Genomic DNA, 23,968 nt, shown 5'->3' on the forward strand with positions numbered 1-23,968 from the left:
GGTAGTCTGGTATATCAACAAACAAGGAGGAACCATATCCTGCCCACTATGTTTGGAAGCCCTAAGAATTTGGCAATGGGCTATTGCTTCCAATTGCTTTCTGGTAGCAGTATATATCCTGGGGAAATCCAACGTGATTGTAGGCAAGTTAATCAGATGTATCCTGCTGCCTCACGAGTGGTCTCTCAACAACAACATAGCGATGAAGAATTTTCATCGTTGGGACCAGATGTGCTACAGTATGTTCACCTGTCTGATAAGCAACAAATACAGCTGCTACTTTGCCCTAATTCTCCCTCAAAGTGAGTCCCCAAGAGATGCAGTTCTCTTTGATTGGCCCCTGGGACTTCTGTATGCCTTTCCCCAATTCCCCAATTTTTGAGGAAAACCCAAAGGTTGAGAAGCATGGTAATTCTCATTGCACCCTACTAGCCCCACCAAGTCTGGTTCCCTTTCTTTTACCTCGTCTCATTCACCACCCTTGGATTCTGGATCCAGATCAGGACACTTATCTCACCCTCAGGGCTTGGTGTATCCCATTCTCCAAAATCTCAAGTTGACAGCTTGGCGTCTACAATTCATATAATTGCCAGTCAGAATAACTTATCTTTTTCGGTACAAAGGATTCTTATGGCTTCCCATAAAGCATCCACTAGAAAGCTTTACCAAAGCAAATGGAAAAGATTTTCAGTTTGGGCCAGCTCAAACAACATAGATCCCTTTTCAGCACCAGTTGATAAGATCCTGGAATATTTAGTAACCTTATTTGAATTGGGAGCCTCTACTTCCATAATTAAAGTTAATTTTTTTTGTCTCATCATTTGTGCAAAATTTTTCTTAAAGGCGCCTTCAATTTAAAACCCCCATTCAAGAACCCTCTAGCGCCATGGGATTTGACCTTAGTCTTACAAGGCCTAGTTTGACAGCCATTTCAGCCAACAGCTACTTGCGACCTCAGGTTTTTGTCTTGGAAACCCCCCTTCCTGGTGGCTATCACGTCTGCCAGGAGAATTTCTGAATTGCAAACTTTATATGTGAAGCATACTTGCATCATTTTTGACAAGGAGAGAGTGTCGTTAAGAACCAACCCATCCTTCCTCCTTAAAGTGGTCTCAGAATCTAATATTAACCAGTCTATAAACTTGCCAGTCTTCTTTCCAAATTTTTCAAACAAAGGGGAATACTTCTTACACCTGTTGGACGTCCACAGACAATTAAATTTTTACCTGGACAGAACAAAATCTTCTAGAATATTGGACCGATTATTTGTATCCTTTTCAGGACATGGATTGGGTAAACTGGTATCAAAAGTTACCTTGTCAAGATGGCTTAGAGACTGTGTTACCTTTGACTTCAGTCGGAATAAACTCAAACCACCTGCTGCAGTTAGCATGCATTCCACCAGATCTGTTTCCACTTCAGCTGTCTTTCATTCCAAGGCCTCCATGGAAGAAAGATGTGCAGCTGCAGCATGGGCTACTCCTCATACCTTTATCGATCATTACAAATTAGATAAGCTCCAGGGGAAGAGCAAAATTTGGCTCTATGGTAGTCAGGAATATCCTTCCTTAGGGCTGCCCAGGACCTAAAGTAGCTGGGGACTCTGTCCAATCTGTCAAGAATGAATAAAGATTGACAACATCAGATAAAGAAGTTATGTCCTTACCATAATGTTCCATCTGTGTTGTCGAGCTTCATTCATTCTTGACATCCCACCCTTTTGCCCTCTCCAAGAGACTTCTGGAGGATCGGACCTAGTCCTGGGATGTTACAGAGTTATACCTTAGACAGGGCTTCTGTATTTTCTCTACTTCACTGCAAACTTGATCTGAGGTAATGAGAAGTGGGGTGTTGTGGGCAGAGCCTTAGCTCGAGTTTTTGGCTGGTGCGAGCTATGTATAATGGCTGAGTTGGTTCCGAGAGGTCAGAACCAAACCCATCTATCAAGAATGAATGAAGATCGACAACACAGATGGAAAGTTATGGTAAGGGCATAACTTCTTTTTTTATTACAGTGATTTTGAATGTTTGTAAGTAATTCACTGGGTAGTCTAGAATGGAGTGAAACAGTTCCTGTGGGCAGAATGGGAGGGAGGGAATTAATTAGGGAACAGTTGTTTGAGGTGGTTACAAAACCTGTGTTTTATTGTTTGTAGTGTTTCAGCAGATAATGAAGTGTGTTCCTTGCTGTGGGGAAATATTTTTGAGTTTGCTAGATTTTTAATATTGTCCAAGAAAAGTTAAGGTTTGGACAACTATGTTATATGCAAATGTCTATAGTAGTTTACCTTGGCTTGGTACGTGGTATTTCTGGCAGTCTGTCTTTGTTTCTTGTATAGGGAATGCTTAGCATTCTCTTTTGGATGGCTTTTCCAGTCTTTCCATGCTGGATTGTTTTGTTTTATTAATTAGCTAGCTGTGAGTTTTATCAAGTCACTTCATGAGCTTCAAGAAAGTTAGTATTTAAAGGGTAGAGTTTATTCTGAACTGGAAGTTCTTTGTTCTTCTTTTGGCTTTTCCCGGTTAGGGGTCACCACAGCGGAACTCCAGTCCGCTAATGATTGGCAGTAGATTTTTATGGTGCCGAGGTGCCAGCCCGACGCCCAATCTTCAATGAAGACACGCCCATTCACGCATGTCTTTCGAACGTCACTCGACCGCGGGAAGGACATGCAGACTCCACACAGAAGGCGCTCCAGCCGAGAATCGAATGGCAGAACCTCTTGCTGTGAGGTGACAATGCTACTGCTGCACCACAGCGGCTTTTTATTCTGAATTGGAAGTAAAGAATTAAAAAAATAACTAAGAGCCACATCTAAGCATGTTGCAGTATAAGGAGTTGCCCATCTGATTTTGCTATATCTTGTAATGAGTGAATCTTCTGAGTTCTTTGAAATAGTTCTAGCAGAGATATAATTAGGTGGTAGTTTAAGGGCTTTTAATGATCAGATGGCAAGAATGATTTCTAGTCACTGAAAGTGTTGGGGAATAGATTCAAGGTGTTGTTAATTTGGATAACATCTATAAGTAATTACTGATGGTGGATTCATTGTGGTTCCATTATGGGAATAAGACATGTTTAATTAGCTTAAAGGGGGTCTAAGTAGTCAAGGTTGATGTCCCCTAGTAATATCACTTTATTATATTTGTAATGATTAATAATCTGAGATGGTTTTGAATACAGCTAATGATGGTGGGGGTGGTATATAAATGGTGGTAATGCATACTTTTAAATGATCTAAAATGCCTAATATAAGTGTAGTTTCCAGTCTGAGTTGTTGTCATTGGCGAATTAACTTGTATGGATTGCGCTGGTAGTATAGAGCGATAAAGACCTCACTATGACCCAGGTGACCTGGGTTCAAATAGCAGCTCGTGCAACTGATAGAATGGCAGGGAGGGTGGTACATGGGTATTTCTTGGGGATGTTCCCCAGTGTGGGCCATGGACATCGATATAGGAGGTGTGGTCAGCAGGGTGTGAAGTAAGTCTGGCTGAGCTACTGCATAATCTGAGCGATACACCACTTGCTGACATTGCACACCCGCCCATGCTAGACCAAACCACTTTGCCACAAGGGAGGGGGAAACAGGTAGGTCATACAGAAAAAAATAGCCTCCTCCAGACAGATGCTGAAACATGCCAAGCCCTTGTTGCTTGAGGGTCTGTGACCAGCCCCTGAAATACCGGAATATATCTGGGGGGCAGGGAGTTAGCTGGCAGACCTGGCGAGGATAGGGTATGGGGTCAGGGCCAGCAATAAATACATAAAAGAGGGACCATAAAAAATATTTACTTGTATTGATAAACACTGAGTCACTGTATATATCTGTTTTTACAAGTATAAGCACTCCACCACAATGCTTAGGTTCTGGATGGTTATCATGGAAGCTGTCATAATTTAGGAAGACATAAGGTGGCCTCCAGGATACATACTTCAGCCGTGATTCTATTACAAGAAGAACAGTATGTTAAGAAAAGCAGAAGACAATTTGGTGGAGAAGATTTGGGACAGACAGGAAAAAGGCAAGAAGAAACCAGAGCATCCAACAGCAAAGAGGTGGATGGATTGTATGAGAGAAGACCTGTGACAGTTAGATATGAGTATCGAAGAAGGCAGGAGAGTGGCATTGTATAGAGAGAGTGGCAACAGTTGACAAGACACTCTGACCCCATGTAAAAAATGGGAAAAAGGGGGTTGATGATGATTGATGATGATGGTACTGATGTAGCCAGAGTTGTAGTTGAGACCATCTGTTATTTACACTACAAATGTTCATACAGTGAATAGCCTGGTAGTTAGGGCAAAAGATCGTCAGTTAGGATAGAGCATTAAGATTCATAGGTGGTCATGAGTTGCTTCTTATAACCAGGGGTACAAATTTTGAGTCCTTTCACTTCCATTTGCCTGCTGTCTGCCTGAGCAAATCACCTAACCAGGCAATGCTCCAGGTCACCCCTGAAAAGGGTCACTTGTGTCCACTGGATTTACCCAGTTAACAAATGTGTAAAATAAAGTCAAAAAATGTGTGGGGTCCTGGGTTTGACAGTATGTCTCTCACTGGTAAAAGTAAAACTACTGTTATGGAAGGAGATGATTTTATGAGTAGAGACCATTGTTAATGAGGCTGGCTATGTGGATTCCCAGACCAAGAAGTCTACTATTGCAAGCAAGTTATCACTGATTGTTCATGAGGATGGTGAGTATTCTATTGCTTGATGGTATGTGACTTCTGGTGAAAAAATGGGTACTGTTCTGTTGCCTTTATGAGTACAAAATGAAAACAATGCTGATATGTGATATGTATTTTTTTTAACTTCTTTATGTGCTGTGGTTTGAATGCTTAGAGATAGGGAAAGTTGAGAAAGGCAGTTCTTCTTTCGATTGGTTGCACTGCTTTTTTGTGCATCATGGAATAAAGTAATATGAAAAGTAGAGTGTCAGAGGTCAACAGGCAGGCAGATGTATCTTAATATACAGGAAACACTCTAGTCATAAATACACAACTCTAACATAATATACATATGAAAACATGGTAGAGTCATGGAAGTTCTAACACAAGTAAAAGATGAGATGAAATACACAGCTGCAAGTTAATGCATCAATTTTTATAATGCTATCATTGAACTTTTAGTACAGACATTAGGAGTGGTTTAAATAATTTTAATATAGTTATGCGATTCTGAATAGTAAATACCTTCACATCTTAACTTGTTTTTATATTTTTCTTATTTTAGGTCCTACCTGCTGGCAATGATCTCATTTGTACCTATCCACATATTGATTCATCTGTTCCTCCAGTACACACGCATTAATCCATATTATCCCTGGCATGTGTCTTCCTTCCTTAAACCTTGCGGTCTTAATTTCCTGAAGTCCTGGGGTGAGAGCTGCTGACTTGTTGCTAGGTCCTTCATATTAAAGTGGGGGGGGGGGATACATATAGAGACCTGACGTTCCTCCCTGAACACTAACATGCTATGGGTTAATGCAGGATTTTACATAAGCATACATTCTGTCATTCACATGCTGCCCTTCTTAGATGACTGATGTGATGAAGCTTAGGTTGGGAGCCTGTTATCAAGTAACATTTAGCCTCCACTAAAGAACAAACCTGCAATAAGTTCCAACCCCAATTCTGTCCCGGAGGAAGCAGAGCTAGCATCACCTGCTTTAACTTCCTTCCCCAGCTGTCAACACCCAGGCCACAATTCCACCCTGAAATGCTTGTTGCATAGGTGAACAACCTGACTGCACTCCAGAAGGCCAATATTCATATGTTAAAAGTATAAACAGTAACAGTAGTGGGTGTCTGACATGATTAAATCTGGATGTAATCAATGGAGTCAGGAAGGGCATACATGGTTAACTTCACTTCCTTACTAAAATAATATGTGGGGCTGGCCAGCTCCATTTGCTACTCTGACTACGCTTCTCAACCTGCCCCCATCCCCGCCCACCTCATGTAATATTAACGTTATATCTAACCTGACCCCTCCCACACCTCTCTTCTGCCTATCCCATAACCCCCCTAATTATTCCCTCAATCATACCATTCCTCCTAACTACTCTTCCTTCCCACCCATTCTAAATAGAGCCATATAGTGCTCCATCCCCTAAACTCTACCTATCCTGCTCATATTCATTTGGTTATTACACTGCACCCAACCACTATCATCACTACTATTACTATGATCTCACTTCTCTCACTTACACTCTGTCCTAACAATAAATACAACTCTCCAGTCACCCAGCATACCTCCTACACCCACCTGTACAACCACCACACATAAACCACATTTATCAAGTTACTTGGACATCCACCCTAGCTTATTCACAGCTAATACTCTGTATTATCCAAAGTCAAAATTCTATTTCTCCAAAGATACCTCCACTATCACATCAACAGCAGCAACTATTCCATTCTTAGGAAAAAACTGATAAGTATAACCCACATAAATTGCCAAAGTATTATATCCCAGTACGGTGATTTACAACCCAACCCAGGCCCCACCAGGGCTCCAGCAAACCTAGCAAATCTCTCATGCTATCAACCATAAATCTCCAAAGTGTTAGAAACAAGATACCTGAACTCCAGGCGTGGATTTCACAAAAAGAACTTGGATATTATAGCAGCTACCGAAACCTGATTGAATTCATATCTAAAAGACACAGAATTTCTCCCCCCAGGCTACTCATGCCTAAGAGCCGATTGGCCCCACAAGAGAGGAGGGGGAAGTAGCAGTACTCTTCCCAACAAATATACTTTACTTCCCTACTCAAAACCAGCACCCAACTTCTCCCCAGCCGAAGTACTAATCTCTATATTAAACTTAAGTCATAAAAATGTCTGCATAATTGCTCTGTATATTCCGCCAGGAAACAACATACCAATATTAGAGAACATACTTGCCTGGACATCCCAAAACATAGATAATGAAACCATCTTCCTAGGTGATGTAAACACTGATTGGCTAGACATTGCCAAAAAGAACCCCTCAAAAAACATAAACCTTTACAACTTTTCCCAACTAATTAAAGACATCACTAGACCCCACAGAAATAGCAATTGGGGCTCCACAATAGACTGGATATTAGTGTCCAACCCTAACAATATCACCACTGCAGGCATATTACCTAATACCATTAGTGACCGCCACCCAGCTTATATCCTACGCAAATCTTCCCCAACCTCGGGCCAACATCAATACAAATCAACCAGAAATTTGACTAAGTTCCAACCATCCGTATTTAATGAAACCTTAGCTGAAGTAAATTGGGCACCTCTCAAATCCCTACCACTTAATGAGGCTGTTGAATTCTTTAACTCAACATTCCTAGACATCCTAAATAGGCAAGCACTGACCCACCAAAAACAGTTAAAACATAACCATGCAAGCTGGCTCTCAAAATTCATCAAAGAAGTCATGTCCACAAGGGATAAAATCTGGAAATCATGGCAGAAAAACAAAGATCCCTCAATTCTACTACAATATAAGCAAATCTGTAACCAGGCAAAATGACTAATAACCAGAGTTAAAAAAACTCACTACCTCCATCTACAAAGCCAGCATAAAGATAATCCCAAAAAATTCTGGTCCTCCATTAACCAGCTGTTACACCCAGGCTCTCAAAGTAACCCATTCCCTAACCCAGACAAAGCTCCATCCGAACTTGCCACCCTCTTCAATTCCTACTTCACTGACACCATAGCTAACCTAACCTCCACCTTTCCTACAGTTAGCACCACCGCCACCAAGACAGCTGGTAACCAAATTGTGCCAGAAAACAATCCTACCCTTGACTCCAACCTAAAATTCCCCCCATATCCACTGACACAATAAAAAAAAACTTTTGCTTAAGCTAAAACCCTGTACTGCTTCCCCTGACAATCTACCCCCACAATTCCTTCAGCTAGCTGCAAACTCTATAGCTTGTCCCATCAGCGTACACATTAACAGATCAATTAAAGAATCCCTAGTCCCAGACATCTGGAAAAAAGCATACATTTTCCCCTTACACAAAGGCGGCACCAACACAGACACCACAAACTTTCAGTCCATAGCAATTCTCTCACCCCTCTCTAAAATACTGGAAAAATGCATCCATCCCCAACTCCTCAACCACCTGTTTGAAAATCAAATTCTGTCACCCCTCTCAGCTTGGTTTCAGACCAGGACACAGCACCACTATTGCTCTCCTCTCCTTCCTAGATACAGTCAACTAGGCATGGGATTCTGCCAGAATAATTGCTTCTCTTTTCCCAGACCTCTCCAAAGCTTTTGATACCATTTCCCACACCATCCTCCTCTCCAAACTATCCACCCTCCACATTTCCCTACCTACCCTACAATGGTTCATTAGCTATCTCTCCAATAGGCAGCAATCTACCAAATGGCAACAGTCTTACTCTCCATTCCTCTGTACTTCCATAGGAGTACCCCAAGGCTCCATACTTTGTCCTCTCTTATTTAGCATCTTTATTAACAACTTTCACTCCACTCTCCCACAATGCTCAGTAATCCAGTATGCTGACAACTCTACAATAATATGCACTGCAAATTCCAGCTCTGAACTCCAGCAAATTACCCAGAATACTCTCACCTGTATTGAATCTTGGATGTTTAACAATCATCTTGCCCTAAAAAAAAAACTAAACTATTACTTTTTACTTGTAAGAAAACCACTCCCCTAGATAAAAAGCTCTTCAATATACAAGCCCAAGACAATACCACTATAGAAGTTGTCCCACACACTAAACTAGGCATTATTATAGATGAAAACCTTAACTTTGACCGACACATAAACAATAACATCATAAAAACACCCCAAAAGCTCAGTATGCTCTACAGGCACCAACACTTTCTTAGCCTCTCTACTAGACAAACCCTTGCAACCACCTTTTTATTACCCTCTCTCCTTTATGGCGCACCTCTCTTCACTAATATCCAAAATTCTGTAAAATTCAAACTTGATATGTGTTATAACAGAATAGCCAAATTTCCCACCAAGGCCAAATTCTCATCCCACCACTGTAACCCACTGAAACAATTAGGCTGGCTGGAACTCCCCCACCATCTCTCATTCACCCAACTAACTACAGCACACAGAATAATCTACAGACCCACAGACTGTCCTGCTCTTTCGACACTACTCACCCAATACCAACCCAGCAGGCAACTAAGATCTGAAAATCATCTGCTTCTCAAAGTAGAAAATCCCACCTTTCCTGGTGGTCAACTCCTGTACTCTTTCACCATCGCCAAACTACAGAACTCACTTCCACCTTCTATAAGAAACACAGGCAGCACCACCACCTTCAAACAAATACTGAAAGATCATCTCAAGTCTTCCTGGCTATGTACCTGCTCTATAACCTAACCTCCTGCTTCTCCTTATATGATAAATAACTCATTTGCTTTTTGCTACTGCTGACTGATATTTTCTGCATAATTATTTTTTTCACTTGTTGATACTGGTACAATAATACTGATTAATTTTATCTCTGTTTATACCTCTCTGATTGAATTCATCTGGCAACCAACAAAATTCCTGCTTGTATGTATATATTTTCTCACTCTCTCTCTATATATATATATATATATATATATATATATATATATATATATACATACATACATATACATATACATATATATATATATATATATATATATATATATATATATATATATTACTGTAATTACTATCTGTAACACTGTATCTACTTTTGTACCAATTACTGTTTTATATTTTCTGTGTCTATGTTCTTGTCGGAACTTTTCTGCCTGGGCCATCACTGAAAATAGGCTCTTTTCTGCCCAGTGGACATTCCCAGTAAACAAATGCAATAAATAAAATAAAAAATAAATAAATAAAATTAGAAAATGTATTTTGGCGTATTATATTAATGGTGATAATTGTGACATGCATATTTATTTCATGCAAATAAAGTAGTTTAAAAAAGACCAGTGGGATTTTTCTAGGAGACTTTTTGTTTGTGCTTAAACTGACAGGTCTTGCTGTGAGAGTTACCAGCATGTTGACTGCTTTGTTCACAGTTCCTCCCAGGATTATCGGCGGCCCAAGTGAAGTGTCAGTTCTCTTGAATCAAGAAGTCCACCTGGAATGCAAAGCTGAAGGAGTTCCTTTCCCTGACATTCAGTGGTCCAAAGAAAGGTAAGGCAACCATCATTTTCCACTGTCTTTAGCAAGCCTGTGTCTCAGTTTTAACAATGTTCTGATGAAGCCTTATGGGTGAAAGTGCTTTTCTTTTTTGTGTTTTTAATACACTTATGATTGCAGTTTTTATTCTGACTATATTTTTATTTGTGATGTTTCTTTATTTTGCTTCTTTTACTATGTTACTATTGTGCCATTTTCTTGATTTATGGGCCTGTTGTCACACACCCATGCACACGCACACACCTGTTCTTCACTTCAGTTGTATGATTTTTTCTTCATTGTTTTTTAGTTTATCACTCCTTTTGAAAGGATTTTGTTGTCACCTTAGTGCTAAATAACTTTTAGTAGAGGGAGTTTTATGTCACCTTGTGTCTGAAGATAGACTGGTTTGGCACCTATGTCTCTAATACAAATGGGTAACCTGTAAATGGTTCATCTCCCAGGCCCATGCTTACACTTATAAAAGGTATCAGAACTTGTCAGAGATTTTGGATGCATGACTAGGTTTAAGAAGGCCCTTGTGGTCGTTAGCCTAGTAAACACCTATGAACCTCTAAGGAGTTAATTACTACCTTTGCACTTCAGTTTATTTGGACTTTGTTTTATTAGTACTCTTTCTGTTTCTTATTTTAGTTCAGATTGTAAAATTATGACTTATGTTACTTCAGGCTAGCTTTTAGTTGTGGGCTAAGCTCATTAGTATGTACGAGGTTGTCAGTCATGATTTATGATCCTTTGTGTCTTTTATAAATATATTAGTTTTCCATGGGTTAAAGCTGTTTTTGAAAAACTGATCTGATGAAGTCCATTTGTTGGACAAAAGTGCTCATCATGAATTAAAGCTGAGTCTCCTCAGTACCTCTGTAGAAGAGGAATTAACATCTGAAGTTTTGGATTGTTTATTACTGTTGCTTAATATTGTCACTTCCAAGTGTTTTTATTTTTCATTTTTCACAAATGACAAGGAAGTGAAGTCAATCCTCTACCTTGACATTGGGGACAGCTATCTCTTTGTATCTCTGTTGTGATATTTCTGAAAATGGGAGACAACAACCCTAGTTTGCCATTGTAGAGACATTGTCCCTGGTATCTTTCAAGCAATGCTGAAATGTTTCATCAACCATGACACCCTAGCAGTATCCAGCTTCTTCATCCTTTCCAGCCAGACCTCATTTGTTATTGTAGCCTTAACATCATGGAACTGTTCAATCACTGCAATGACCTCATCTATACTCATGGACATAGTCCCACTGCATTCTGGAAGGTGGGTTTGTCCACTGGGTCTGGAGTTCCCCATAATGTTTATTCCATGTACAGATTGTGTCCCCAGTTGACATCAGCATTTCTCCATTCTTGCTGAGAAAAGCATGGGCAGTGACCCCTACTTACAAGTCACCATATGGTTTGTCAGAACCTATTTGAAGCCATCAGAATGTTAAATCTCTATGACCTTACCAAACTGTTCCCACACCAAGGAAGTCCAGTTATGTAAATAAACTTACCATAGTAATAGATGTTTGAATGATCACTGCTGCATTAGCCTAAGCCATATATGTTGTATCTTGTACAGGGAAGGACAGCTGTCCAGCTTCCAAAGCTTTCAGGGCACCTTCCACATGTCCAAACCTTTAGTCAGCTGGAGCTGAACTGACTAAATGTCAGGTTTGGGTGGCAAGCCCTACAGAGCTTTTGTGCCCAGAGAGAGGGAGGATAAAGCCATGAGAGGGCAATGCCAAGAACATAACAGTAAAAAATCCACACATTGACATGAAAACATACAAAACACTTGGGGGATGTTGAGATGGAGGGAGTGGCAACTGCAACAGTGATCATTCGGACATGTACTGTTATGGTAAGCTTATTTACACAGCTGTACTCTGTTCTTTATAAGGATCACCCCACCAGCTTCTTCTCTTTCAGCTTCAGATCATCCATTCTATCCTATACCAGCCTTCCTACTGCCCAGCACTATCCCCTCTCATCTCCCATTATTCTCCCTCCAGACCTCTCCGAAGCTCTAACCAAGACCTACTACAAATCTACAAACCCAAGTCTAAATTTGGACGCAACATGTACAGCTATCACCCCACGATTGCCTGTAATAGGCTCCCACTAGAAATCAGGACCCTTACACATGCCAAACAATTTAAGACAGCCACTAAAGAGCACTTTAAAAGTCACTGGTCCTGCCACTGCACTCTCCCTCCTTAACATCCCTACTTCTCGTACCTTAATCTACTTTCTGCCCTTAACTCACTCTTCTCACTAGCTCTCTCTAATCTTCCTTGACTACTCTTGCTACTGTCTTCTAAAATCTGTTAAGCAAATTACCTTTCTATTGTAATTGTCTTGCCTTCATGCAACTACATCATGATAAAACTGGGTTTTTGTAACCACTTACCCCAAAAACTATACTCATCTTAATGGTATATTTCTTTTTATAGATCTTGAAATAGTTATGCTATACTCCTGATTATTGACACTGTATAACATTGCATTGCTACTTAATGCCTTGTAATAATCCTGTAACATTGCTGTTTAATGCTAATTTATAATGAAAATTGTATAGTATGTTGGAGCTTTTCTCCCCAGGCCTTCGCTGAAAAAGGGCTCTTCAGCTCAGTCAGACAATCCCTGTCAACAAATGTAAAATAAATAAATAAATAAATAAATCATTGCTGCCTAGCCAAAGCTATATGGGTAGATTAACATAGCTTAAATTGACTGGGAGGAGGACGGATGAGGGTCCAGGAGCTCATGGAGAGTGGCCCTAGCAAAGCCTATTCTAGATCTGGAGAAGTAATTTAGTTTATAGTGCATTGTAAAAGTGTGCACAGAGGACTGATTTACTGCTCATAGAATACTTCTAGCATCTAACCATTTTCAAAAAGCCACAGATGAAGACGAGCCCCTAGTAGAGTGTGTGTTGACCCTGTTTGGAATTGTTTTGCTGTGGTGGGTATAACAAAATGAAGTAGTATGAGCCAACCATTTTGAAATACTAGTTTTTCACAAAGGTTGTCCTTTTTTCCTTACCTTCACAAGAAATGAACAACTGATTAGATGTTCTGAAAGATTTTGTCCTGTCAGGATAGTGTCTGAGTTGTCTGTGGACATCCAGAGTATGGAGTATCCTTTTCCCCACTTTTTTAGGTTATGGGAAGAAGACAAGGAAATTGATACCTTGGCGTAAGGTAAACTTGGACACCATTTTACACACAAATGAAGAATTAGTTTTTAAGGAAGCCCTTTCTTTGTGGCAAATGAGATAAGATCAGCCTACCACGAGAGCTTGCAACTCAGATACTCTTCTTGCAGAACTCAGAGCAATTAGCAATACTGTTTTCTATGTTACGAACCTCAAGTTAGCCTGATGAGTGGGTTCATATAGCAAAATAAGAATTCCAAGTGAGGAGCAACCTGTTTCTCAGGAGACTTCTTGTGCAACATCCATTTGAAAAACATTTTCACAGGGCTGGATTGAAAGATGGTGATCCATGGGCAGATGTGATGAAATGACTAACACGTGAACCATGATACAGGAATAAGACAGGCCATAAGGTAGTAACTCACACAAATAATGTAGAATCACAGAAACATTAACTGTAAATGAGTGCCGGTTCTTTTATTGGCATCAACTAGAAAATCTTTTCCTTTTGGTAATATATGATTTTCTAGTGGCAGGCTTTCTTGTCTCCATTAATACGTGCTTTGGGTCCTCAGAGAAAAAGTGTCTAAAAGGTATTGAAATTCTGTCATCCAGGCAGTCATTTGTCAATGTTTGGGGTTGGGATGTATCAAACACCTCTAATCTTGTGTAAGTCCAGTCTGTGAGGAAGCTTGAGGTAATTGCCACTTTTCTAAAGGAAGTGAGAAGCACTGTAGCCTGGGCCAGAAGGGAGTTACCACAGATAACACTGGGAATCCTTCTGAGTCTTCAGCATGACCCTTGATATTAGTGGAAAAGTTGGGAAATCATACCAAAACATTCTTGTCCAAGGATAAGAAAATGCTTCTGTTTTCCAGGCCCACTTGCATGGAGTGCTAGAGCAGAACTTTGCCAACTGTTGTTGAAAGCAGAGGCAAATAGCTTTATTTGAGGCATTCCAACAGCTGGATCAGTTCTTGGAAGAACTCCCCCACCGATTCAGTTTCCTTTCATGAGGGTCTATCCTGGTCCTGCTCAGCCTTTCTGCCTTACAGTTTTGTTCTGACAGTATGTAAGATTCCTGCAGAATTAGACTACAATAGCTAGTCTGCACAGAAGGTAAGATGTGGTTCCCTCTTGCTTGTTTATGTACCAGTTTACTGTGGTGTTTTCTGTAAACACTTGGAAGAGGTCCTGAGACTGCAAATGGTTGAGAGAAATGAGAGCACTTATAAGAGCTAACATCTTTTTTATGTTTATGTGTTTTGCTCTGACTTTTAGTTCCAAAGACCCTGCACTTTTATCCCCACAGACACAGCTTCTCATATAAAGTCTGAGTTATCCATTGTGATAGACTTTTGGAGCAGGAAGGGAGAATGAGACACACGGATTTTGAGAAATTTGGTGTCGCCATCACAAAATCTCCTTTTTCACAAATCCCAAAACTGGAATTTGAAATGTCAAGGAATGTTGACACTGGGATCAAAATGTTTTCTGGTACCATTGAATTTTTCTCATATGGAGTCTTGTGAGAAGTATCATGAGTATCACAGAAGTCATGGGATGTAATGGGATCCTATCTCGCCTACATTCATAACTGATGGGCTCGGAGCCGATCCATCGGCTCCGACTCAGCCAACTAGTACACTAGAACGAAGTCTCTTATTGGCTGAGCTACCCTCTATCCCAGGATGCACCACACCTGCTTCCCCAGATCTCGTTTGCTGCTTTACAAGCTGGACGTGGTCTCGACTTGGCTGGAGCTAAGTGGTTTCTTTTTACCTTTTACTGGTCTTTGACCTTAGGGTTTTCTTCTGAATTTGATAAAAACAGCTGTTTTAACAGCTATTCTCTGTATTTGTGTGTTTGATAACTTTTTGTGTGTGAAGTGATTTACTGATACTTCTATTTCGCTGTCGGGTAAGGCCCGTTTAAGTTAGAGGGCCTTTGTCCTACTTTTGAGAGTCTGTGTCATTATTTTGTGTGTTTGATAACTTTTTGTGTGTGAAGTGATTTAATTTCGCTGTCGGGCAAAGCCCGTTTAAGTTAGAGGGCCTTTGCCCGTTGTTGTTGTTGTTGTGCATGCTTACTGTGTTTCTCTTGTGAGGTAAATCTCCCTCTCAAGAGCTCGTGCCTTGTTTTCTTGCGCTCTATAGTTGGCGCTAACCTTTTGATATTAGACACTGCTTTTCTTACTGTACAATATGTCCAAAGAGCAAAAGTCAGGATTTAAAAAATGCACTCGGTGCAATTACAAAATGTCTATTACAGACAGTCACTCGATATGCGTGTATTGTTTAGGGCCTAAACATCTACAGGAGACATGTAGTGTATGTCATGCTTTCTCCTCTAGGGTTCTTCAAGAGCACAAAAATAAACTGATCTTGAAGGGTCTTATTAAGCCCTCTTTCGAGGAAGCTTTGGATTCTCCTATTACCTCAAAAAAGAAAAGATCATCGGCTCCGACAAGTCCGTTGGAACCGACTGCTAAAAAGCATAAGTCGACCTCTTCTTCCTCGGCTCCACTGACTTCGGGGCCGAGGGTCGAAGGGTCTGCCTCGATGCCTCTTTCCTCGGCTCCATTAGTTTCGGAGCCGCAGGTTGGAGTATCGAGAGGCGAATCACCTCCATCGGTTCCAATGGTGGAGGTGTGCAGCTCAGACTCTTCCCCCTCGGCTCCGAAGAAAGCTCCTTCGGTGCCGATGGTTGTCCATGCTGTGGTGGAACCGGCGCCGATAGTGTTGGAGCCTTTTCGGAGCCGGTCCCCTACACTCTCGGAGCCGAGAGGAAAGTCTTCTCGTCCTTTGTCTACCTCCTCTAAATCCTCAAGACTGTCGGATTCGGATTTGGATAGGGTGATTCAGAGGCTTTTCCAGTTTCCAGTTTTTGCTCAAATGGTCTCGGCTCCGGCCCAGTTGGCTTCGGAGCCGATCCCTCCGAACATTGATTCCTCCTCCAACCTTCTCGGAGCCGTTGGAGTCGGTGATGGTGGAGCAATGCGGAGCCGTACGGTCGGAGCCGAGACCCCTTCGAGGTCTATCGGCACCGACTATGGTTCCTACCCTGTCCTCGGGTTCAGGGTTTGGTACTGGGACTTCCTCACCCGGGCCCAAGGGGAACACTTTGGGACTGGGTGCCTCAGTACCTAGTCTTCCCCTCGGAGCATCGGCTGCCGGAATTCCCAGTGCCATCGTGGCCTCTAGACCAGTGATCTCCATGGAGTCTGGAGGTCCGGCCTTTGAGGCCATGAGGAGCGCGCTGGCCATGCCCTTGCCGGCTCAGCAGGCTTCCACCTCACCGTCCCTAGACCTGGAGACTGGTGCTTCTGCCGTGTTGCAGTCCCCTGGCAGTGGGGCCCCAGGGCCTGAGGATACCCCCATCGGGGGTTCCCTTCTTCCGGGGGGTCCATCCGAATCTGCTTCGGACGAGCCCCCACGGAAGAAATTGTGCAAGAGGAAGCACGTGGACTCCCAAGATGAGTCTGTTACATCGGACACTGACCTCGATGACGCGGAAGGGTCCCCCAAATCATCTTCGGATGATATCTCTTTCTCAGATATCCTTGAGATTCTGAGACAGAGAGGAGATTGGCAGGCCAAAACCCCTTCCGCTGAGGAGTCAGTCTTCCTCAAGGCCTTCGGGGCCCAGCCCTCCGCCTCCTGGGTGTCTCCGCCCTTCGATGAACTCCTTGATTTGGTTTCTCGAAGGGCTTGGGAACACCCTGATTCTGTGGAACCGGTGCCTGCGAGACCTAATAAATTTCTTTCAGCCCCCCCCCCAGAAGGAATTTCTTACGAAAGGTGTTCCCGTAGATGCTATGGTGGTGGCTTCTGCCACACAGCAGGACGTGGCAGAGGCTTCAACGTCTATCCACCCTCCTAATAAGGATTCCAGGAGCATGGATAGGTACAGGAAGCATACCCTTTCTTCAGCGGCCTTTACCTTACGGTCGCTGAACTATTTATGTCATTTTACCAGGGTCCAAAGGGACCTCCTTAAAGAGCTAAGTGACTCCCTCACTGGTAATCTACCTGAGGCGCTAGCCCCTACTGTTGGCGCCCAGATGACTACCTTGTTTTCCATCGTAAACTCGTCCATGAGGCTCATTTCGTATGCGGCCGAAGGGGTGAGTAGAGCAGCGGGAACAGGCGTTGCCCTCAGGAGACACGCCTGGTTACGCTTGTGTTCATTTGCGGAGGCCTTCAAGTCTTCCTTCGCCGACGCCCCCTTTGATGGGTCATCTTTGTTTGGACCCAAGGTGAAAGACACACTAACTCGGTGCGAGCAGGAGGGCAAGACCTTGACTGCCGTTGGGGCCCGCTTTTCCGCTCCCTCTAGGCCTTACCCCAAGGTCCAGAGAGGAGGGAAAATGTGGTTCAGAAAAACTCAGAGGTCTTTCCCTACTCCACCCAGTGATCTCCCCTCCAGAGGCAGGGGGGGGAATTCAGGAAGACACCGCACCAGAGGCGGCAGAGGCCCCCGTAATTCTGGAGACCGCGATTCCTTTCGTGGTTCTTCCTACACTCAGCGTCCCTGAGTTGTTGCCCGACTGTGCAGCTCCGGAGCCAGTCGGGGGTCTTTTTGCGGAACACCCACAAGCTTGGGAATCTATAACCAGCGATCAGTGGGTGCTTCGGATTATTACCGGAGGCTATATCATCCCCTTCATCAAGCCCCCCCTTCCCTTAAGGGAAATCCCGGACGTGCCACCCAGTCAGCGGGATCAGGCAGCAATAGAGATTTCAAAGCTGCTAGAAAAAGGAGTCATCCAGCCTGTCCCCACCGACCAGATCGGATCAGGAACCTACTCAAGATTATTTTTGGTGCCAAAAAAGACAGGGGACTTCAGGCCCATTTTGGACCTCAGTTCATTGAATCATTTTGTGGAAAAGTCCAAATTCCGAATGGTCACCCTTCAATCCATTCTTCCACTGCTGGAGAAGGATGCATGGATGTGCTCCATAGATCTCCAGGACACTTACTATCACATTCTGATAGCTCAAGAGTCCAGGAGACACTTACGCTTCCGCCTGGGAGTCAGCCATTTCCAGTTCCAAGCACTGCCCTTTGGTCTCACCACAGCCCCCAGGGTGTTCACCAAGTGTCTGGCAGTGGTGACTGCTCACCTGAGGAGTCTAGGATTCCAAGTGTTTCCATATCTAGATGACTGGCTCCTTACTGCCACCTCCAAGCATCTACTATTTCAGGCGCTCAACGCCACGTTCACCTTGGGCCGTTTCTTGGGAATTACGTTCAATTGGCAAAAATCTGTACTACAGCCATCTCAGCGTATTACTTTTATAGGCGCAGACTTAGATACAAAAAGGATGCGCGCCTTCTTACCGGCAGCAAGAATTCAGGTTCTGCAAAACCAAGTCAAATCCTGTCTCCCCCTATCAAGAGCTCCGGCCCATCTGATCCTACAACTGTTGGGCTCGATGGCGTCAACTATACTCCTAGTCCCCTTAGCCAGACTCCACATGCGAATTTTGCAATGGCTCCTATCGGTTCAATGGTCCTATCAGGAACTCCCCTTGAACCATTTAGTCGTGATCACGGAGAGTTGCCGTCGGGATCTGCGTTGGTGGCTCCTCCAATCCAATCTCGACCAGGGGCGACCCTTTATTCCTCAATCCCCCGTTGCCACTGTGACCACGGACGCCTCCCAGGTAGGGTGGGGGGGTCATTACCTGGACAGGTCGGTCCAAGGCACATGGCAACTCCAGGAAACGCATTTGCATATCAATATCCTGGAGATGAGAGCGGTACTGTTGGTACTACAAGCTCTCCATCACGCTCTCCCGCAAGGTCCGATTGCTATCCTATCCGACAACATGTCGGTGGTTTGGTATATAAACAAGCAAGGTGGAACCAGGTCTTACCCACTGTGCAGAGAAGCCATGAGACTTTGGCACTGGGCGGTAGCTACCAACCACTTTCTAATGGCAACGCACATACCGGGGAAATCCAATGTGATTGCGGACAGATTAAGCAGGACCATTCTGTTACCACACTAGTGGTCCCTCAACCAAAGAGTGGCTGCGAAAATCTTCGCCAGATGGGGCCTCCCTTGCTGCAACTTGTTTGCCAGCCCCCACAATGCGAAGTGCAGAGAGTTCTTCACGCTGATCCCCTCTCAGGGACAGATTCCCAGGGACGCTCTGACCCACATTTGGCCCCCCGGTCTTCTTTATGCCTTCCCTCCAGTTCCCCTCCTGCCGAGGGTGATACAGAAGGCCATTTACCTGGAGAGCGAGATGATTTTGATTGCCCCGCACTGGCCTCGTCAGGTTTGGTTTCCCTTCCTACAGAGGCATGCAGTAGAAGGTCCATGGTTTTTGGACCCAGTGCCGGACCTGTTGACTCATCAGTCAGGACGGTTTCACCCGTCTCTCAGGTCATTGAGGTTGGCGGTATGGTTACTCCGCTTCCATCCTTAGTCCGAGACAATTCCCTTTCTCCAGAGGTGATCCACATATTGTCTTCTTCTCATAAACCTTCCACTGTCAAACTCTATTCCAGCAAATGGAAAAGGTTCGCCTTCTGGGCTCAGCAACAAGGTATAGACCCCCTTACTGCCCCAGTTTCGGAGGTTTTGAATTTCTTGGCCTCTCTTTTTCAGTTGGGCTCTTCAGTTTCCACGATTAAGGTTCAGCTAGCGGCTATCTCTAATTTTCATGCTTCTTTTGAACCTTCATTGATGTCTCACAAACTTTGTAAGTCTTTCCTTAAAGGAGCATGGCTCCTTAGGCCTCCAATATCTCACCCTGTCCCCCCTTGGGACCTAAATATGGTTCTTGCTGCCTTAACTGCCCGCCCTTTCGAACCAGCTGCTACCTGCAATTTGAAATTTCTGTCCTGGAAAACTGCCTTTTTAGTGGCCATAACTTCGGCCAGGCGGGTTTCAGAACTTCAAGCTCTTTGTTCTGATCCTCCCTATTTGATATTTCACAAACATAGAGTGTCCCTGAAATTAAATCCCTCCTTTTTACCAAAGGTAGCTTCTTCTTTCTGTATTCAACAGACTATAGAGCTCCCTGTATTTTTTCCAGAGTTTTCTAATAACGCAGAATATACTTTTCATCAATTGGACGTCCATAGACAACTGCGTTTTTATTTGAATAGAACCGCTCAGACGCGGAAATCAAATCAACTGTTTGTTTCCTTTGCAATAAACAAATTGGGTCAACCAGTAGCTAAAACCTCCATAGCTAAATGGATTAAAGATTGCATCTCTTTCATTTATTCACAGGCTAACAAAGAGCTTCCCTTTCCAGTCAAGGCTCATTCTACCAGGGCAATGGCTACTTCTGTAGCTTTTCACTCCAAATTATCAATAGATGATATTTGTGCTGCGGCTACCTGGACTTCTCCGCACACTTTCATTTCTCATTACAAATTAGATGTGGTTTCTCGAGGCAGGGCTTCCTTTGGTTCCACAGTTCTCAAGAGTGTTTTCCAATGAGCCACCTGGGATTTAGGTGCTAGGGACGCTGTCCCATCAGTTATGAATGTAGGCGAGATAGGATCCCATTACATCTTTTAGTTATGTACTTACCATAACTTCGGATGTATGGGATCCATCTTGCCTAAATTCATACGTACCCACCCTCCTTCCCCCTTCCATTGGGATTTAGAGGAGATGTAGTTCCATTTGGAGATCTTCTCTTGAAGAACTTTAGTTGGTTGTAGTGACTACTATTTTTTCTGTGTTTGCATGTATGTATGAAAGCGAACAAACAAGATCTGGGGAAGCAGGTGTGGTGCATCCTGGGATAGAGGGTAGCCCAGCCAATAAGAGACTTCATTCTAGTGTACTAGTTGGCCGAGTCGGAGGCGATGGATCGGCTCCGAGCCCATCAGTTATGAATGTAGGCGAGGTGGATCCCATACATCCGAAGTTATGGTAAGTACATAACTAAAAGATTCTGAATCCTGAAGAATTCCCCTGCTGAGGCTGTAGTCTGAGTTGAAAAATCCAGGAAAGGATGTAAATACAGATTTGCATTTTCCTGTGGAAGAAGAGCTTCTTGAACTGAGGTATTCCAGAAGACACACCAAGAAAACAATCGTGTGAGTGGGAGTCAGACAGAACTTCTGTAAGTTCTTTTAGAATCCCAGCCTATGTAGGAGATCTCTTGCCTATCGGAGAGGTTCCTCACACTTTGAAAATGGCTCTGCAAAGATAAGCAATTTATTTAAATAAATATGGAAAACTTGAATACCTTGCAGTCTACAGTAGGCACGTGTGCAGAAGTAGGATGGTTTATGGCATATTCCAGGAATCTACTGATTATGTTAACAAATGTGAGATCAGCTGTGAAATGTGAACAGCTGATCTTCTAATCTTGAGAAAGAAACACCATTCCATCAGCAAATCACAGTTCTGGAAAGTACTGTTTGACATTGTTGCTCCTCACTTCTTGCCTTTCTCTAGTCTCTTATCAGAGTAAAGAACTCTAATAAGGAAGGATCTGACAGACTCCTTTCATGTGGGAATTATCACTGTAGAATCCTGAAGCTGCACACATTCCCTTGTTTATAAAATGTGGTTAATTGTAATGCTTTCTCTCTACTTTTAGATATCCTATACCTAGTGACTTTAATATGGAAGTCCTGGATAAAGGTCAAAGTCTTCATATAAAGAATGCCCATCTTGGTGACCGAGGGCTGTATCAGTGTACTGCTGTCAACAGTGCAGGAAAGCAATCCAAGCAATTCACAGTTTCTGTCTATGGTAAGAGTCTGTCCAAAATATTTTAACAGGAAACTCACTAGGAGTTTTATTACTAGAGCTCAACAGTGACTGACTTCTACAATTCAGTTTTGTTTGCAGCATAAACATTTAAACTTGAATGGTTAGAAAATTAAATGTTTAGTAGTGTTGTTGTTGAAGTGTATTCCTGTCTTAACTATATATTATGCAATTAAAGTTTAATTTCTCCAATTCTTTTGGGTTTCTAATACCATGATGGGAATGGACCCCATTCCTAAGCCAAAGTATGATTAATGTTCATGAAATTAATATTGTTTCAGTCTTTGAAGTTAGCCAGAAGTGCTCTTCACAGCACCCTCAATATGCCCAGAATTTACTCCTGCATTTCATCTGGAGTTAGGTAGCATATCTAAATATGATTGTAAATTCTTTTTTATGAGACCCATTTCTCCACTACTACTGGAATTGTGTGGGTATCCTTCTTCAACATTACCCTCATTTTTGCCTGCAAATCCTGGTATTTTATGACTTTGTGTCTCTTTTTAGGAATTGTTATGGAAGATGATTGCACAGTGGATTAATTCTAGACACACATCCAATGATAGAAATGGTCAGACAAAAGAGAATGTATTGAAATATTGAGTGAACAAAAAGACAATTTACAAAGAGTTAAACACAGTGGCAAGTCATATCCAACACAAATATATATTTTATTTTTATTTAACATTTGTTGACTGGGAAAGTCCAACTAGAATAGAGCCTATTTTCAGTGGAGGCCCAGAGAGAAACACTCCAGATGCATGTCTTTGAAATGTGTAAGGAAACCGGAGTCCCTGGAGGAAACCCATGCGAATACAAGGAGGACATGCAGACTCTGCACAGAAGGCACCCCAGCTGAGAATCAAACCGGAGAACCTCTTGCTGTGAGGCGACAACATTAACTGCTGGACCGTTGCACCACTGTATTGTGTAAGAGGGGGAAAAGGAAAATAACAAAAGAGCTATGAATTTAGCTTGAGTAAAAATTACATCTTGATTATTTAGCGATGTAAACAATCCAGTGTAGTAATAATGACACTATAGCAGTGAATGACAGATTTTTAACGAATGTGTGACTTAGCCACAAAAGAAAAGTCTGCAACAAAATTCATCTTTTTAAATTAAATGGTTGACTTCTTTGAAACAGTCACTAAAGCCATGGACGAGAGGAAGACTGTGCACACAGCCTATCTTGACCTAGCCAAAGCCTTTGACATTATTCCCCACTTGGGAATAATAGATAAACTCTTCCAGTTAGACATCAGCCTGTATGTTACCAGATGGGTAGCAAACTGGCTCAGAGATAGAACCCACTCAGTCAAAGTAGGGGAAACCACCTCTAGTAGTAGAACCGTAATGAGTGGTGTACCCCAAGGATCTGTTTTGGGGCCTCTACTGTTTGAGATATACTTTTCTGAGGTGGAAGCCAAAACCAGTGGTCTGTGGCTGACCAAGTTTGCAGATGACTGCAAGCTGGGCACTGTCTTAAATTCCCCTAGTGATGTGAACCTCCTCCAAGAGGGTCTTACCCAAACTAATGACTGGTGCCAGAAGCATGGCCTTAAACAGAATGCCAAGAAATGCATCATTATTCCCTTTGGGGAAAATGTCATCCCCACTAATTATCACATTAATAACAACTTACCAAGCATGCAATCAGTCGTGTGGAACTTAGGCACCCAGTTTGATAGTAACCTGATTTTTGACCACCACGTTGCCTCCGTTGTACGGAAGGGTTTCTACATGGCCCACCTTATTAATAAGGGTATTTCATCCAGGAACAAGGCAGTCATAACATCCCTGTACTCCTCCCTTATCAGACCCATTATCAAGTACAGTGCCCCCTTCGGCATGTACCTTGCCAAGCACATGCAACAGT

At 42.8% G+C, this 23,968-nt stretch overlaps 1 protein-coding gene across 1 annotated transcript in view; it reads left to right on the top strand.

The window, feature by feature from the left end:
* The window catches only part of HMCN1 (hemicentin 1), a 5,606,893-nt gene that overhangs the window by 2,753,155 nt on the left and 2,829,770 nt on the right, over positions 1-23,968 (top strand). Inside the window, exons 29-30 of the mRNA XM_044085314.1 lie at positions 10,063-10,180; positions 21,917-22,071. Coding sequence (XP_043941249.1) covers positions 10,063-10,180; positions 21,917-22,071 — 273 coding nt within the window. The remainder of the gene's footprint in view (positions 1-10,062; positions 10,181-21,916; positions 22,072-23,968) is intronic.

This window comes from Protopterus annectens, chromosome 10.part0 (genome assembly GCF_019279795.1).
Source record: "Protopterus annectens isolate FY-2018-M chromosome 10.part0, PAN1.0, whole genome shotgun sequence".
Classification (NCBI taxonomy): domain Eukaryota; kingdom Metazoa; phylum Chordata; order Ceratodontiformes; family Protopteridae; genus Protopterus; species Protopterus annectens.